At 41.1% G+C, this 18,269-nt stretch overlaps 1 protein-coding gene across 1 annotated transcript in view; it reads left to right on the forward strand.

The window, feature by feature from the left end:
• The window catches only part of Psmd5 (proteasome 26S subunit, non-ATPase 5), a 30,020-nt gene extending 20,065 nt beyond the window's left edge, over positions 1-9,955 (forward strand). Inside the window, exons 6-10 of the mRNA XM_004662748.2 lie at positions 127-269; positions 910-1,101; positions 3,796-3,905; positions 4,714-4,854; positions 9,249-9,955. Of these exons, the coding sequence (XP_004662805.2) occupies positions 127-269; positions 910-1,101; positions 3,796-3,905; positions 4,714-4,854; positions 9,249-9,506 (844 nt within the window). The 3' untranslated portion in view covers positions 9,507-9,955. The remainder of the gene's footprint in view (positions 1-126; positions 270-909; positions 1,102-3,795; positions 3,906-4,713; positions 4,855-9,248) is intronic.
• The last annotated feature ends 8,314 nt before the right edge of the window (positions 9,956-18,269 follow it).

An 18,269-nucleotide genomic window follows, 5' to 3' on the forward strand; every position in this document is an offset into this window, starting at 1 on the left:
AGACCTAAGATTATGGACATTTCAGATGTGGTATGCAGAATCAAATCAAATACATCCCATACAAAGACAATTATAAAAGGGTGCAGATCATATGCAAACTCTTATTTTTTTCCTTTTTTATTTTAGATCCACCTGTATAGAAATGGTGACGTCACTGGCATGTACCCAGCATGGACGGCAATACCTCGCTCAAGAAGGAGTAATTGACCAAGTTTCCAATATAATTGTTGGAGCAGACTCGGACCCTTTCTCCGGCTTCTATTTGCCAGGTAAGAGTATGAATTTTGATTCTGAAGTATATTAACTTGTGAAGGATAAGGATTATTGTCCTTAGAACTGATTCCTGTTCACAGATACCCACAGCCATCATATTCAACAGTACATTAAAAGAATCATGAATCACAATTAAGTAGCACTGATGTGCAAATCAATAAACACTGAATGACCAGAATAAAGTACAAAAGCATGGCATCCCATTAGAAGCCAAAGAGGCATTTGAGAAAAATTTACATCCGGGCTGGAGAGATGGCTTAGTGGTTAAACGCTTGTCTATGAAGCCTAAGGACCCCAGTTCAAGGCTTGATTCCCCAGGGCCCACATAAACCAGATGCACAAAGTGGCTCATGTATCTGGAGTTCTTTTGCAGTGGCCAGAGGCCCTGGCATGCCCATTCTCTATCTGCCTCTTTCTATTTGTTTGTCACTCTCAAATAAATAAATAAAAATTAAAATTTTTGTTTTCATCTTTTATTATAAAAACTATGTTTAAAAAATGTGCTCCAGTATCTTTGTGCTCTCTAATGTCCACATCCTATTCTAGTCTGTTTCCCGTTCTAACCTGTAATTTATTACTCTTCCTATGAAAACAATTTGATTTCTCCTGTGTTAAAAAATACTGTTGTATCTTTAGGATTTGTGAAGTTTTTTGGGAACTTGGCTGTTATGGATAGTCCTCAACAAATCTGTGAGCGCTACCCTGTCTTTCTGGAAAAAGTGTTTGAAATGACCGAAAGTCAGGACCCCACCATGATTGGTGTAGCTGTAGACACTGTTGGAGTCCTGGGATCCAGTGTTGAAGGAAAACAGGTTTTACAAAAAGCAGGTCGGTATGCTTTGTCTTGACTCTTTCTTGATGTACTTTAGTTTGAGGCCAGGATTCAGTGCTTAGGTTAGTTTACGGGTGAATTAATTCTGTTGTAGAAATTACATTTTATGGGTGGAGATCTTATCCATGACTATGGACTCATCTCTCAAAGTCTCACAGTTATTACTAAAAACCTTTGTGTGCTTTTACTTCTCGCTGTTTAGGTTCTATCAACTAACGAGGATAAAACATTGTTTTACTTCTACATTTCCCTTGATTAGTTTTTAGGCTATGCAGACTCTTGTGCACTACTTTCAGTACTGACAGTAGCTTTTTGAGTTTCTGTTTATGCCACGTCTCTCAGCCTCATTTTCCTCATTTATTAAAAGGCGCAACAGTTACTTTTTTCAGGCTTTTGAATATTTCCTGAGATTATTTGCATATTGAATGCCAGAAAAGATACAAAATTTTATAACAAGATTTTAAAGATGTTTATGATATATCCATGAATGTTGTACCCCAGTACAAATTCTACAACCCCCAAAATAATATGGCACTATTTTGAAAACCCTTATGAAGTATATGTTATGTGACATTTATGTACTTTTTTGATATTTTAAAATACATTTTGTTTATTTTAAAAAATATTTTTTTTCATTTATTTATTTGACAGACAAAGAGGGGGAGAGAGAGAAAGAGAGAATGGGGATGCCAGGGCCTCTAGCCACTGGAGACAAATTCCAGATGCGTGTGTCCCCTTGTGCATCTGGCTAACATGGGATCTGGGGAATTGAACCTGGATCCTTTGGCTTTCAGGCAAGTGCCTTAACCATTAAGCCATCTTTCCAGCCCTATCTTGTTTATTTAAGAGAAAGAGAGAGGTGCAGATAGAGAGAATGGGCACTCCAAGGCCTCTAGCCACTGCATACGGAGTCTAGATGCATGTACCATCTTGTGGATCTGGCTTATATGGATAGTGGGGAATCAAACCTTGGTCCTTAGGTTTCACAGGCAAGTGTCTCAACTGCTATGCCATCTCCCCAGTCCTATATGTACTTTTTTAAGTGGTTTTACTTATAACCCATATATAGTCCTTCATAGAATATCCATTGTTATTCCTATTTTTAAAAAATACTTATTTATTTGTTGCAGAGAGAGGGAGAGAGACAATGGGTGCACAGTGGCCTTTAGCCACTGCAAAATGAACTCCCAGATGTATGTGCCACCATGTGCATCTGGCTTATGTGGGTTCTGGGGAGTTGAACCTTGGTCCTTAGGCTTTGCAGGCAAGTGCCTTAATCACTTAAGCCATCTCTCCAGCCCCATTCTCATTTTTTTCAGATAAGGTAGCTACAACTCAGAGAAGTTAGAAATCTTTCTAAGATTATATAGACTGGGGCAGCTGCTACTCATATCCAGGTCCTTTGATACCAGTCTTATAACATCGTAATATCTACTCTGTCTTTTCCTCTCATAAATAAATAAATAAATAAAATATCTTTTAAGAATTACATTTTTCACTTCATACACATTAGAGTAGCCATTATTTAAGTGTTAAATTAAACTTAGGGTGTTGAAATAAAATCTCACGTTTTTCTTTATTCTATTTTATTAGAGAGAAAGAGAGAGAGAGAATGGGCACACCAGGGCCTTCAGCAACTGTAAACAAACTCCAGACACATGTGCCACCTTGTGCATCTGGCTTACAGGGGTCCTGTGGAATAGAACCTGGGTCCTTTGGCTTTGCAGGCAAACACCTTAACTGCTAAGCCAATTCTAGCCATAAATCTTGTATTTTTCATAGGAATGTGAAATTGTGCAATTTTTTATCAAAGTTCCATAAAAATTATTTTGTTTAGCAGTTCCACTCTGGGAATGTGCTAAACTTAAAAGTCCTAAAAACAAAGACTTCAGCAGTTGTTTGTACACCCTCTTCATAAAAACATTATTAAAGTAGAAACTACCCCAGGCTCCCTGATGGGTAAATGAATAAGATAACAATATCTATATACAATAGAATCTTGCTTTGTAACAGTAAGAGAATGGTGACACATGCTACAGTACAAAGGAAGTTTGAAAGCCCGGTGTGATGGCGCACGCCTTTAATCCCAGCACTCGGGAGGCAGAAGTAGGAGGATCACCGTGAGTTCGAGGTCACCCTGATACTACATAGAGAATTCCAGGTCAGCCTGAGCTAAAGTGAGACCCTACCTCGAAACCCTCCCCCCCTAAAAAAAGGAAGTTTGAAGATACTATTTCAATTTAAACAAGCCAGGCATTGAAGACAGCTACTGTGTTATTCCACTTATGAGATGTTTGGGGCATGTAGCATAGTCATCCATAGAAACAAAATCCAGGGCCTGAAGAGAATAAGGAGAATGGGGATTACTGTATAATGGCTACAGAGTTTCAGTCTGGGTTGTTAGAACAGTTCTGCAGAGGGGTAGAGGTGGTGGTTGCATAAATGGGTGTGCTTAATGACAGTGAGTTGTGTTTTTAAGATGCTGGGCATGGTGGTGCATGCCTTTAATCCCAGCACAGGCGTCAAAAGTAAGATCTCCATGAGTTTGAGGCCACTGAAAATTACATAGTGAATTCAAGGTCAGCCAGGGCTAGAGTTAGACCCTACCTCAAAAAAATACAAAAAGAGAATGGTTTTATCCCATGTATATTTTACCACTTACAAAAAAATATTGCTGTTATTCTTCAAAGGAACACGCTTTGAACGCCTGCTCATGAGAATAGGACATCAAGCAAAGAATGCATCCACAGAGCTAAAGATTAGGTGTTTGGATGCAGTTTCATCTCTCCTGTATTTACCAGTAAGTAGATGGTGAAGTTAATGAGTCACCATGGGAAATGTTTGGGAGAAAGTCAGCATAAAACAAGTTAATATAAATGTTGACTAAGTAAATGGTATGTTTTTTAGTTTTACAAAGAAGATAACCCTCGTATGACTAGTGACATCTAAGTTAAAATACAATCATAGGGAAGTAGAACTAAAGAGACCCTACAGATTGCTTAACTTCTGCCAACAAAAATAGAAAAGTTCTACCCTGGGTTTGGGGGTGAGTGTTGCAGATTTAACTAAGAAAAATCACATAGCAGGTAAATTGCTGAGTGCCATTTAAACCTGTTCTTTTTTTTTTTTTAAAACCTCTGCCTCCCAAATGCTGGGATTAAAGGCGTGCACCATCATGCTTGGCTTCAATTTTTATTAGCATACATTAGCTGTACAAAATAATAGGCTTCATTGTGTTATTTTCATGTATGTATGTAGCATACTTGGATCATAGACACTCCCCTCATACCCTGTCTTATTACCCCGCCTCCTGATTCTGGCTTGTTTTGCTTATTGGTGATCTCCCATTCTATCCATTCTTCAAACAACATGATTTTTGTTTTTCTTTATGGCTGAATATGACTCCATTGTGTGTATATGTTATACTCTCTTTATCCATTCACCTACTGATGAGCACCTTGGCCGATACCATTACTTGTCTATTGTGAAGAGTGCTTTGATAAGCATGGGTAATGTAGGTATAATTAAACCTGGGTGTTTGACTTAGGATGCATGCTCTTCTTAAATACCCTGACATTGTCATGAGATTATCCTTTTCTGTCCTACAGCCTGAGCAGCAGACTGATGACCTCCTGAGGATGACAGAATCCTGGTTTTCCTCTTTATCCCGGGACTCTCTGGAGCTCTTCCGTGGCATCAGTAATCAGCCTTTCCCTGAACTACACTGTGCTGCCTTAAAAGTGTTCACAGTAGGTATTTTCGTCTCCATAGGTCCTTCTGGAACTGCCATTCCTTACAAAAAGTAATTTCAAGCTCTTTATCTTTCATGATCAATTAACCAATTAACCCTCACCTTCCTGAGCCTTATTTCCTACTATTCTCCTCTTGCACTTAATGTTCCAGTAAGGCCAGTTTGCTGGTTTCATTTTTTTTTTTTTTTTTTTTTTTTCTTTTTTAGTAGGGTCTCAGTAGCTCAATCTAAGCTGGAACTCTATAGCTCAGGTTAGCCTTAAACTCATGGCTCTCTTCCTGCCTCAGCTTCCCCAGTGCTGGGATTAAAGGTATGTGCCACCATGCCTGGCTAATTTTTTTGTTTTTTTGAGATTTTTTTTTTTTTTTTTTAATGTAGGTACTACAGATTGAATTCAGGTCTTTTGCTTGAAAGACAAGCACTTCACCAGCTGTGCTCTCTCTCTGGCTCAAGTTTGCTGCTTTCTTATTTTGGGGCCTTTGCTGTGCTTTCTGCATCCAACATGCTTTCCAGCATGTTTTTGTTTGTTAACCTTCCTTACTTTCTTAAGAATTAGTTCAGGTGTCTTCTGGGCAATTTGCCCATTTTGGCAAGGTTATGCTAAATGAGGTTCCTACTCATAACATGAACATTCAGGACACATGTGAGTTTTTCCCGTGCTAAATGTGAGCATTTTCTGGAACTTCCCTGTCTATTGAGGGAGCCATGCAGTATATATTATAAAGTTAGTTATAATTGTAGCTGAAACAAGGATATTATGTTTTTTATACTAATTATTTGAAATTGTTTATTAATTGATCTCTTTCCCTTTCAGGCAGAGTTTGTGGAGAGTAGGAGCTGTATCTATTTATCTTTGTAATCCCAGCAGTTACAGTGCCTGAGCTCAAAAGATCTATAGTTGTCAGTTTAAAAGTCTTAACAGCATACAAGCCCTAGCTAGGAGGAAATAAAAGAGAAAGGCTTCCTGAGAGTATAGTAAAGTGGTCTAAGTTTGCAAAGATATATGGTGCTTTTAAAGACTATGCAAATTTAGTAAATCTAAATATTTTTAAATAGGCTTTTGTAGTGCTTCACCTTGTAAATGTCATCAGGTGAGATAGCTATTTTGGTTTCTTCATTGAATACATCATTGTTTTTTTAGTGTTGCTCTTCCCTATCATCTGCTTAGTTGACTATAAATGTAAAGGCTATTTTGATTTACTAGATGGGATTTTTTTTCAGTGTATGTATGTATAGAGTATGGGTTCTGTGTGTAACATTGTGTGCAGATACACCACATGTGCAAAGGCCAGAAAAGAATTCTGGGTGTCCTCCTCTATTGCTCATCTGTGTATTTCCTTGAAATGAAGTCACTCCCTCAACCTAGAGCTGCCGTTCAAGGAGCTCCAGTGTTTCCAATCTCTGTCCTGACAGGACTGGGATTACAGATGTGTGTGGCTATGCTCTGCTTTTTATTTTTTTATTTTTATGTGGTCTCAGGGTGGCCTTGAACTCATGGTGATCCTCCTACCTCGCCTCCCAAGCACTGGGATTAAAGGCGTGCACCACTATGCCCAGCTACGCTCTGCTTTTTTTGTTGTTTGGTTGTTTTTGTTTCTGTTTTTTATTTTGTTTTGTTTTAAGAGAGAGAATTGGCATGCTAGGACCTCAGCCATTGAAGTCGAACTCCAGATACTTGCGCCACCTAGTGAGCACATGTGACTTTGTGTTTGCCTCACCTTTGTGTGTCTGGCTTACATGGGATCTGGAAAGAGATCAAACATAGGTCCTTAGGCTTTGTAGCCAAGCACCTTAACTGCTAAGCCATCTCTCCAGCCCAAAAGTTTTTTATTTTATTTTATTTTATTTTGGTTGGTTGGTTTTTTTGTTTTTGTTTTTCGAGGTAGGGTCTCACTCTGGTTCAGGCAGACCTGGAATTAACTCTGTCATCTCAGGGTGGCCTTGAACTCATGGCAATCCTCCTACCTCTGCCTCCCAAGTGCTGGGATTAAAGGCGTGCGCCCTACACCCAGCTGTTACTTTATTTTTTTAAACCTATGTACTTATTTGAGGGAGAGAGAAAAAGAGACAGAGAAAATGGACATGACAGGACCTCTAGCCACTGCTAACGAACTCCAGACACATGGACCACCTTGTACATCTGGTTTCATATGGGTACTGGGTAATCAAACCTGAGTCCTTTGGCTTTGCTGGTAAGCACCTTAATTACTAAGTTATCTCTCCAGTCCCTTTTCTGCTTTTTACATGGGTGCTAGGAAATCAGATTCAGGTAGGCAGTCCCTCACACTTGCTTGGTAAGCACTCATACCTACTGAGCCATCTCCCTAGTATCAACTGTTTTTCTTTGAGCTTACTTTTCATCCTTGGCTGCTGCTTTATAGGCCATTGTTGCCCAAACATTAATTAATTTGTTGAAGTATAGATTTTGATTCTGTAATCCTAAGATGGTTCTTGGCACTTGAGATCCTAAATTTATAACAATCCTAAGGTATTATTGTTGTTGCTGGTCTGTAGAATACACAGAAAGAAACTAGGCTACAAATGTGCTTGTTATTTATTAAATTTAATAAGTGTCTCTATAAATATTTTGTTGATTTATTTAAGAGAAAGAGGGATGGAAAGAGAGAATATGGGTGTGCCTCCTGTCACTACAAACAGACACATCTGGTTTTATGTGGGCACCAGGGAATTGAACATGGGCCATTGGGCTTTGTAAGCAAGTGCCTTTAACTGCTGAGCCGTCTTTCCAGCCCTAAAACTGCTTAAAACTTTGAGAAAGGCTCTCTTTCTCCTTGGCCTCTTTTTGATCTTGTGTGCTGGTTTTTTGTCTCTTTTTCCCTATGCTGCATACACCTTCCTCCCTCTTTCTGTCCCTTTCCCTTTGTTTCTGTTTCTCTTTTCTTTTTGTTTCCTTCTCTCAGTTTTCTCTGCTTCTCAGTATCATCCTCTCTCGTTGGCATTAAGCTTGGACTTCCCTTCCCCGCCTTCTGGGGTCCAAAGTTCCCTAGAACACTCTCCTGTGGGGTACTTGGACCTGCCTCTTTTCCTTCTGTCCTTGATTAGGTGTTCCATTCTCCCTTCTGTTCTGGCCACTTTGCTCTCTGCCAGCCAGTGTAAAATAAGCCATGTGTGTGTGCGTCCCCAAATGTGATAATGACTGAAAGGTAGGACTTTTAAACCATGAAGTTTATTTATAGTTTCAGTATTTATTTTACATCAAATATGAAATATTTCAAGAGTAAAGTGCTTGCTTTATGTTTACCTTTGCCCAGTCCCATTCTTCCTTCTCTTGAATCTAATTGCTATCATAAAATGCAGGATTTGTAGGCCCATAATGATTTCCTATTTCTACTACATATCATATGTATAAAATACAGTATTTTGCATATTTTTAAACATTGTAAATTGTATCAACCTGTTTATAGCATCATGCTGTTTGCTTTTACTTTTCAACATTATGTTTTTAAAATATATCTATCTTAAAAGGAGTTAGAAAGTCAACTTTTGGCCGGGCATGATGGCACACGCCTTGAATCCTAGCACTCAGGAGGCAGAGGTAGGATTGTCGTGAGTTCAAGGCCACCCTGAGACTACATAGTGAATTCCAGGTCAGCCTGCATTAGAGTGAGACCCTACTCGGAAACAAACAAACAGCACAACAACAAAAAGAAAGGCAGCTTTTCATTGGATAGTCATACTCTGTCATTCTGCAAATGCACATTTAGGTAGCATATATTACAAATGATGCTGTGTGGGTGCTCTCAAATACATTATCCTGTACATGTATGAGAGTTTCTTTAAAATATACTTCTGTACTTTTATTTTACCACTATTATAATCAGGCCTTATGTATAAACTATATCTGTTTTTTCATATAATAGATTTATTCATGTCATTATTCTTTGTAAGTAATTGTTTAGTGTTAGCTTCTGTATGCATGACTTATAATTAATTTACTTAAGAAGTATCTTATAACTTTTACACTATGATGAAAGGTTTTGTAAAGAAGCTTTTTAAAATATTTATTTATTTAAGAGATGGAGGCAGGTACATAGATAATGGCTACGCCAGGACCTCTAACCACTGCAAACAAATTCAAGACACATGCACCACCTTGTGCATCTGGCTTAAGTGGATACTGGGGAATCAAATCTGGGTCCATAGACCTCAGAGGCAAGCACCTTAACTGCTAAGCCATCTCTCCAGCACTATAATGAAGCTTTTTAATATTCAGAATGTTTTAAAAACTCAGGAATTTGTTACTTAGGCAAAACATGATTTTTTTTTTTTAAGACTTGTATTGCCAGATTTATTTCTATTATGTCACCCCCACTAACAAACCTAACTTCTTAAGGCCTAGACAAATTGCATTGTTTCTGTCTTCCATTTCAGGCCATCGCAAACCAGCCCTGGGCTCAGAAGCTTATGTTTAACAGTCCAGGTTTTATAGAGTATGTGATGGACCGATCTGTGGAACGTGACAAAGTTTCAAAGGATTCAAAATATGAACTGGTAAAAGCACTTGCCAATTCCAAAACAATAGCAGAAATCTTTGGGAACCAAAATTATTTGAGGCTCAGAGCTTACCTGAGTGAAGGCCCATACTATGTGAAGTCTGTTGCCACGACAGCAGTGGAAGGAGCTGAATGACTTCTAGAGTCTCATATAGAGGACCATGTTTGGACCAGAATGTCTCCAAAGGCATTGGATTGCATCTGTGTTTTATAAAACAAGGCCTTTTCCCCGTGGCAGAGCTGTCATGGAGTATCTGATACAATGCTATCAGCAACTTTGTTATGTTTCTACATTGAAACACCAAGTGGAACCAGGAATTTGGAATAGATGAAAGGCAGTCGTGAACACATGAGAATTAGTGTTTTTCAGATTCTGTGACTGCCATAATCTTTGCAACAAGATAAAAGTTTTGTTGTCAGAAAAATTTTATGGACATACTCATAACCTTATTTTTAAAAATCTGTTGAATTCTTCTCATTTTTTTTAATTTGGTCTTTTTTCTTCTGATAGCACTTTCAAAATTTGGATATATCCTTTAAAATGTAAGTAGTCTGGAATTACTAAATTATGTTGTCTGTATAAAGAGTAAATACTTTAAAGAAAATTTCTTGCTTTTTTTTTGTTGTTGTTGTTGTTGCTATTGTTGGTTTGTTACTTTTATTCCGTTGAAAAAAATGAATAGGACTGGGGAGATGGCTCAGTGGACAAAGGTGCTTGTTTGCAAAGTCTGCCAGCCTGGGTTCAATTCCCCAGTACCCACAAAGTAGTGTACATATCTGGAGTTTATTTGTAGCTGCAAGAGACCCTATTGTGCTCATATTCATTCATTCTCAGATCGCAAATAAATAAAAATGTTTAAAAATAAAATTAAGGGCTGGAGAAATGGCTTACCAGTTAAAGCACTTGCCTACAAATCCAATAGACCCAGGTTCAATTCCCCAGTACCCACATAATGCCAGATGCATAAGGTGGCACATGCTTCTGGAGTTCATTTGCCACAGCCAGATGCCCTGGTGTACCTATCCTTCTCTTCATCTTCTATCCCTGTACTTGCAAATAAATAAAAATATTTTTTTAAAAAAATAATTTATTATTTTTTATTTGAGAACAACAGACAGAGAGAGAAAGAGGGGGAGAGAGAGAATAGGCGTGCCAGGGCTTCCAGCCACTGCAAACGAACTCCAGACGCATGCGCCCCCTTGTGCATCTGGCTAACGTGGATCCTGGGGAATCGAGCCTCGAACCGGGGTCCTTAGGCTTCACAGGCAAGCGCTTTACCGCTAAGCCATCTCTCCAGCCCTAAAAATATTTTTTAAAATACTTTAAAAAAAAAAAAAAAAGCCTGATGTGGTAGTGCACACCTTTAATCCCAGGACTCAGAAGCCAGAGGTAGGAGGATTGCCATGAGTTCGTGGCCACCCTGAGAATACAGTGAATGCCAGGTCAGCCTGGGCCAGAGTGAGACCTGACCTCAAAAAAATTAATTAGTTAATTGAATAAAATAAAAAATTTAAAAACTGTAATAGGCTGGTTGTGGTAGTGCATGCCTTTTATACCATCATTGCGGGGTGGAGGGAAGAGGTAGGAAGATTGACCTGAGTTTGAGGCCACCCTGAGAATACAGAGTGAATTCTTGGTCAGCCTAGGGTAGAATGAGACCCTGCCTTGAAGTGGGAAAAAAGGGCTGGAGAGATGGCTTAGCCATTAAGACACTTGCCTGTGAAGTCTAAGGACCCAGGTTCAATTCCCTAGGACCTGTGTAAGACAGATGCACAAGGTGGCACGTGCATTTGGAGTATGTTTGCAGCTGCTAGAGGCCCTAGCATGCCCATTCTCTCCCTCCCTCCCTCCCTACCTTTTTCTCTCTCAAGTAAATAAAATGAAATAAAACAAAAACAAATCTCTATCACTTATGTATTATTTTGATGTTTGTCAATACATTTTGCCCTGTTGTGGTTTTGGAGAAGGGAACACCATATGTTAATGAGAAAACTCTTCCTACCTCAGCCTCCCAAATGTTGGAATTAAAAGCATATACCACTGTGCTCCTGTTCTGTTTATTTTAAAAGACTAAAATTTTATACTCATTTCCCACTCCCTGTTTTCCCCCAGCTCAATGGGAACCACCATTTTAAATCATGACAATGATTTTATTTAGCAGATTCAGCGAAGAACCCCTCTTTTGTATATAGCCTGTATACTCATTCTAGTTTTGTACTTGTGAATTTTTTATTTCTACATTGTTTTGCATCTAGTAAATTATATGTGGGTCTAGCTTTTCACAACCAAAAATATTGCCCAAAGGCCAAAAAAAAAAAAAAAAAAAAGCAAGGAGTAAAGAAAGGCATAGGTTATGGTTATTAGGGGCTGTGGAGATGGCTTAGTGCTCACGTGAAGGCAGATGCAAAGTGGCACATGATCTCTGTAATCCCGACCCACCCATGGCAATGGAAAGCAGAGCTGGAGGTGGAAGGAGAGGAGAAACACCCTGAGGCTGGCTTCTGACTTGCACATGAATACTTTGGCATACATGTGTGCCCGTACATCTGTGCGCACAAAAAAATTTAAAGGCAGGTCGTGAGCATCCGTCACTGTTTCCCCAGTGGCCTGCTTTCTAAGGGCACCTGCATAACTTGCTGCTGGGGTGACCATCAGCCTTTCCTGCCAGGAAGCCCCAGAGAGGAAGTCAAAACTATGCCCTTCCCCTACTACACCTGAAGCAGCTGTTGTCATGTGGAGTTTCTTTGGGGGAAAGGTTCTCAACTCGCAGGCTGGCTGCAGAGCTGAGCCGCACCACACTCCAGCACTCTGGCTGTGCCCAGCCTGCCAGCACTTCAGCTATGGCACCACTGCCAGAGAGCTAGCTTGCATCTCAGGCTGCTGCTCACACCCTAGATCTTCTTCTCAAGGCTCCAAGCAGTATTGAAAACCAGAGCCAATGCTAGAATTCATCGTGCTTTGAGGTGGAGATCCAATAGCCATTTCGTCTCCATCCTGAGGCTCTGCCATCCTGGCATGCTCATGCATGGCAGTGCACCATTTCCTAGCTGAATTTGCTTCCTCGTAATAAGCTGAGAAGCACTCATCTCTCCTATCCCAGTTGCTTCTGTATCCTGCCCGTTGCTATTTGGAACCTAGGCCTTGCACAGCAACTGTGATTCCACCTCTCGAGCCCATATAATGCTCTATTCAAGGAATAGATAGGCCTAGTGGAAGAGCCATCCATGCTTCTTCAGGTCCTGAGCCAACCTGTTGGCCTGAGTCCTGAGAAGTGGCCTAGAGGAGCAACCTATGTGCTTGAACCTGTGTGCCAACCTCTCGACCCCAGGATATAGCCTTGGCTGATCTATTCCTCCCCACACTGGGAGCAAGATCCTCAGCATCCCACTGAATCTGCCTTTCAGAGTTTGAGCTGTAGAGGTATCTCACTATCATGGGGATTAAAATCAACATCGCACTGTTCACTGTGTTCTGCAGTTCCTCAGACACATTTCTCTTTGCCTCACAAAGTCTGTGCCATTGCTGCTTCCCACCATCTCAGGACCCACATCACTGCAGTTCAAATTGGCACTGCCTCGTTGGGTTTGGAATTCAAATTGCAGCTATGTCCCACTTCTCAGGAGCTGAGTCTCAGCTAAGGCAGGAGGATCACAATTTCAAAACCAGCCTGGACTGCATAGGGAGGTCCTGACTCAAACCAAGAGCATGTTTATACTGCTATCTAAAATCTATCAACAGGTTAAATAAATGCAAGCTGTCAAAATCTCAGACACTTCCCAGAAATAGAAAAAATATATAGAATTAATATAGAAGCATAAAAGACAGTAAATAGTGCTGGAGAGATGGTTTAGCAGTCAAGGCACTTTCCTGCGAAGTTTAAGGACTCAGGTTTGATTCCGCAGTACCCAAGTAAGCCAGATGCACAAGGTGGTGCAGACGTCTGGAATTTGTTTGCAGTGGCTGGAGGCCCTGGCACAACCACTCTCTCTGCTTCTTTCTCTCCCTCTCTCTCCAATAAATAAATTTTTAAGTATGTTTAAAAACACAGTAGATAGTCACATAAATGTTGCACAAAAAGAACAAAGCAGGAAGTATCACACTACCTGTGGTGGTTTGATTCAGGTATCCCCCATAAACTTAGGTGTTTTGAACGCTAGGTTCCCAACTGATGGAGATTTGGGAATTAACGCCTCCCAGAGGCAGTAGTATTGTTGGGGGCAGGCTTATGGGTGTTACAGCCAGTGTCCCCTCGCCAGTGTTTGCCACACTCTCCTGTTGCTATTGTCCACCTTATGTTGGTCAGAGGGTGATGTCCATCCTCTGCTCATGCCATCGTTTTCCCTTGGAGTCTATAAGCCAAAATAAGCCCTTTTTTCCTAAAAGCTGTTCTTGGTTGGGTGATTTCTGCCAGCAATGCGAACCTGACTGCAACACTACCTGACTTTGAGATATACTAGAAAGCCATAATAATCAGAACAGCATGGGACTGCCATAAAAAGGGACAAAGGACTCAGAAACCCTAAGTATGCCCGGTGTTGTGGTGCACACCTTTAATCCCAGCACTCTGGAAGCAGAGATAGGAGGGTTGCAGTGAGTCTGAGACCAGCCTGAGACTACATAGTGAATTCCAGGACAACCTGGGTTAGAGAAAGACCCTACCTGAAAAAACAAAAAATTCTTAGCTGGGCATGGTGGCGCACATCTTTAATCCCAGCACTCGGGAGGCAGAGGTAGGAGGATTGCTGAGAGTTCGAGGCTGCACTGAGACTACATAGTGAATTCCAGGTCAGCCTGGACCAAAGTGAGACCCTGCCTTGAAAAACAAAAAACAAAACAAAACAAAACAAAATTCCTTAAGCATGTTCCACTTCCAAAAGATGCCAAAGAAAATGATCTTCAACAGTACTGGAAAAAATTGATATCTACACCTAGAAAGATGGAAGAAGTTAGACTCTGATGTCATAGCATATATGAAAATCAATATACAAAAGAGTAAAACCCAAAACAAACAAACAAAAAAAAAATTAAAAGCTGGTCGTGGTGGTGCATGTCTTTAATCCCAGGCACTCAGGAGGCAGAGGAAGGAGGATCCACCGTGAGTTCGAGGCCACCCTGAGCCTACATAGTGAATTCCAGGTCAGCCTCATCTAGATTAAGACTCTACCTCAAAAATTTAAAAAAAATTTAAAAAGTAAAACCTGAAACACAAGATGAGAAACTTTGCAAAAGCAAGACTGAAGCAGCAGTACATCTTCATGACATTGATCCAGGCAAAGCTTTTTTTAGTAGTTTTCTTCCTTTCTTTCTCTCTCTCCCTCCCTCTCTCTTTCTTTTCTTTCTTTGAGAGTGACAGAGAGAGGGAGAGAGAGAGAGAGAGAGAGAGAGAGAGAGAGAGGTGTGTGCAAGAGCCTCCAGCCACTGCAAACGAACTCCAGACGCGTGCGCCCCCTTGTGCATCTGGCTAACGTGGGTCCTGGAGAACCAAGCCTCGAACCTGGGTCCTTAGGCTTCACAGGCAAGCGCTTAACCACTAAGCCATCTCTCTAGCCTGCAAAGGGTTTTTTGTTTTTTGTCTTTTGGTTTTTTTTTGGTATGTAACAGTAACACTCAAAGCACTGACAACACAAGCAAAAACAGGCAAATGAGATATCAAACTAGGGCTGGAGAGAGAGCTGAGCTGGTAAAGTGCTTCCCTTGCAAACATGAGAACCTGAGTTTAATCTCCAGTACCACATTAAAATTCATATATATCATCTGGTAAGAGGTTACTGGCCAAAATATACAAGGAACTCAATACCAAAGAAACAACCCAATTGTAAAAACAAGCAAAGGATCTATATAGACTTGGTTTTTCAAGGTAGAGTCTCACTCTAGCTTAGGCTAACCTGGAATTCACTATGTAGTCTCAGGGTGCCCTCAAACTCACAGTGATCCTCCTGCCTCTGCTTCCTTAGTGCTGGGATTATAAGTGTGCACCACCACGCTTGGCTTTAGACATTTCTTTTATTTATTTATTTTACTGGAGAGAGAGAGAGAGGAAGAAAGAAGTAAATAGAGAATGGACATGCCAGGGCCTTCAGCCTCTGTAAATGAACTCCAGATACAATGCCACCTTGTGCAACTGGCTTATGTGCCTTCTGGAGAATTGAACCTGGGTCCTTTGGCTGGCAGGCAAACACTTTAACTGCTAAGCCATCTCTCCAGCCCTATATAGACATTTCTTCAAAGATGACATGGAAATAGTGAACAGAATCAGCACAGTGGTGCGCTCTTGAAGTCCCAGCTACTGGAAGGCTGGAGTGGATGAGTCCAGGAGTTCAAGACCAGCCTGAGCATCTTGCATGATCTTGTCTCAAAAAAAAAAAAAAAAATCTCTCCCCACAGAAACATGAATGATCAAAATGTTTCACATTGCCAATCACCAGGAAAAATGTAAATTATAACCATAGTGACATATTAACTTCATATCTGTCAGAATGGCTAATATAAAAAGAATGAAAGTGCAAATGTTGTTGAAGATGTGGAGAAAGGGAGACCCTTGCACACAGTAGGAGCAAATCTTCTTTTGCTTGCTTGCATGTGGGTGCACATGCATGTGCCCTCGTGGTGCCCCCGATGCTCCCCGGCAGTGGGGCTCACCCACCTGAGGAGGTTGGAGTGAAATGTATGATGAGCCACTCCACTGCTCTTCGGACTGGTCTTGTTTTGAGCCGGAGCCTCCTTTTATTACTTCCAGACATTGTGGGGTTCAGAAGATTCTCAGGTCTCTGCTCCCCTGCAGGGCTGGGGTTACTGGCACATGGCCACGCTCAGCTGGTTGACATGGAATCTGAAAACACATCTAAGCTCGGGTAGTCTCTCGGACCCTCATGCTTGTGCAGAAAGCACACTGCTGACCCTTCTCTCTAGCCTAGGAGCAAAAATATTTGCAACTTTTATGGAAAATAATATGGCATTTCCTCAAAAATTAAGATTAGAATTATGGACTAGAGAGATGTTTGCAAAGCCTTCAGGCCTGGTTTCTATTCCCCAGTTCACATAAAGCCAGATGCACACAGTGGTACATTCATCTGGAGTTTGGTTGTAGAGGCAGGAGGCTCTGATGTCTGTCTCTCTCTCTCTCTCTCTCTCTCTCTCTCTCTCTCTCTCTCTCTCTCTCCCTCCTCTGTCTAAATAAATAAGTATTTTTAAAAAACAGAATTAGGCTGGACATGGTGGTGCATGCCTTTAATCCCAGTCCTCAGGAGGCAGAGGTAGGAGGATCACCATGTATTGGAGGTCACACTGAGATTACATAGTGAATTCCAGGTCAGCCTGGGCTAAAGCAAGACCCTACCTAGGGAGGGAAAAATAGAACTAGCAAACCCACTTCTGGAAATATATTCAAAGGAAATGTAGGGGGCTCCTTTGTAGGCAGTTAATTTAACTAGGCAGAACCAGGACTGCCCTTAAGGGCAGGGACCTTAGCACATCATACGCTCACCATGCCTATCTCAGCTCTCCCCACCTGCTTCAGTCAAAGGATTGAGTGTTTAGAGCTCTCTTGAGCCTGCAACCTGCCCAGCTGTGGGTGGATTTCTCCTCTAAGCCCAGGCCTATAGGCTGGGACACCTAGGGTAGGTGTGTTCAGGTGGGCTGGCATGAATTCTGTGATCTTCCCTGACTCACCCATTCTCTATCTCTCTCTCTGGAACTGTGGCAGCAAAGTTCTTGGGCCCTCGCCTGGTAAGCTCTCCCTTTCTCCCTGCCAGGGTAGAAAGAGACACCATTTACTTTTATTACTGTCTTCACTTATCTTTTTGTCAGCAATTTTTTTTTTCCAGAGTGAGCAAGAGAGATAGAAGAGAGATAAGAGAATTGGCACACCAGGGCCTCAGCCACTGTAATTGAACTCCAGACGCTTGTGCCACCTAGTGGGCATGTGGAACCTTGTGGTTGCCTCACCTTTGTGCATCTGGCTAATGTAGGATCTGGAGAGTCAAACATGGGTTGTTAGCTTCACAGGCAAACACCTTAACCACTAAACCACCTCTCCAGTCCTTCACTTATCTTTTTGGAAGTGCACATTTTAAAACCCCTTTTCATGTTTTCCTTCTAAGATTCATGTTTGTACATAGGCCCTTGGGCTCCACGTAGTGTACATGGGCCCCTGGGCTCCATGATCTCCCTTCTCCCTACATTCCCTTCCCATTTTGAGCCCTTTCCCCTGTTATAGATGGGCCCCAGCCCCAGGGCTCCATGGTCTTCCTCCTCCCCTCCTTCCCTTCCCATCTTCAGCCCTTTTCATTGTGATATCTGAGTAAAGTGTGGTACTTTAAAAATCATTTTCTTGAACCTAGAATTGCCAATTCTTTGGTTAGTTTATAGGTGTGAGCTCAGGGCATGGGGTTCCAGGAAGCACCTCAGAATCCCAAATTTATCCATAACAGAAATGAAATCAGAATTTTGAAGAGCCAGTTACACTCCCGTGATCATTCAGCATTCTCACAATAGGCATCAACCTAATGTTTAACACTGGATGAACAGTTAAAGAAAATGTGGATTATATCCACAGTGAGATACCATTCATCCCTAGGAAGGAAATCCCATCATTTGCAAACAACACGGATGAACGGGTGGACATCATGTACAAAGGACAAATAGCCACATGTTCTCACTTATATATGTAAGTGATGCTTTTCTGGATGCTAGGAGATAAGGGGACCAGGGAGGTGCTAGTGAAGGGACACAAAAAAAACTCAGTTTGACAGGAGGAATAAGCACAGATCTGTTACATTTCATGGTAAGGGATAGTTAGCAGCAATAGATTATTTTTTTTTAATTTTTTTTTAAATTTTATTTATTTGAGAGTGACAGACACAGAGAGAAAGACAGATAAAGGGAAAGAGAGAGAATGGG

Source organism: Jaculus jaculus, chromosome 1, assembly GCF_020740685.1.
Source record: "Jaculus jaculus isolate mJacJac1 chromosome 1, mJacJac1.mat.Y.cur, whole genome shotgun sequence".
NCBI classification, from domain to species: Eukaryota; Metazoa; Chordata; class Mammalia; order Rodentia; family Dipodidae; genus Jaculus; species Jaculus jaculus.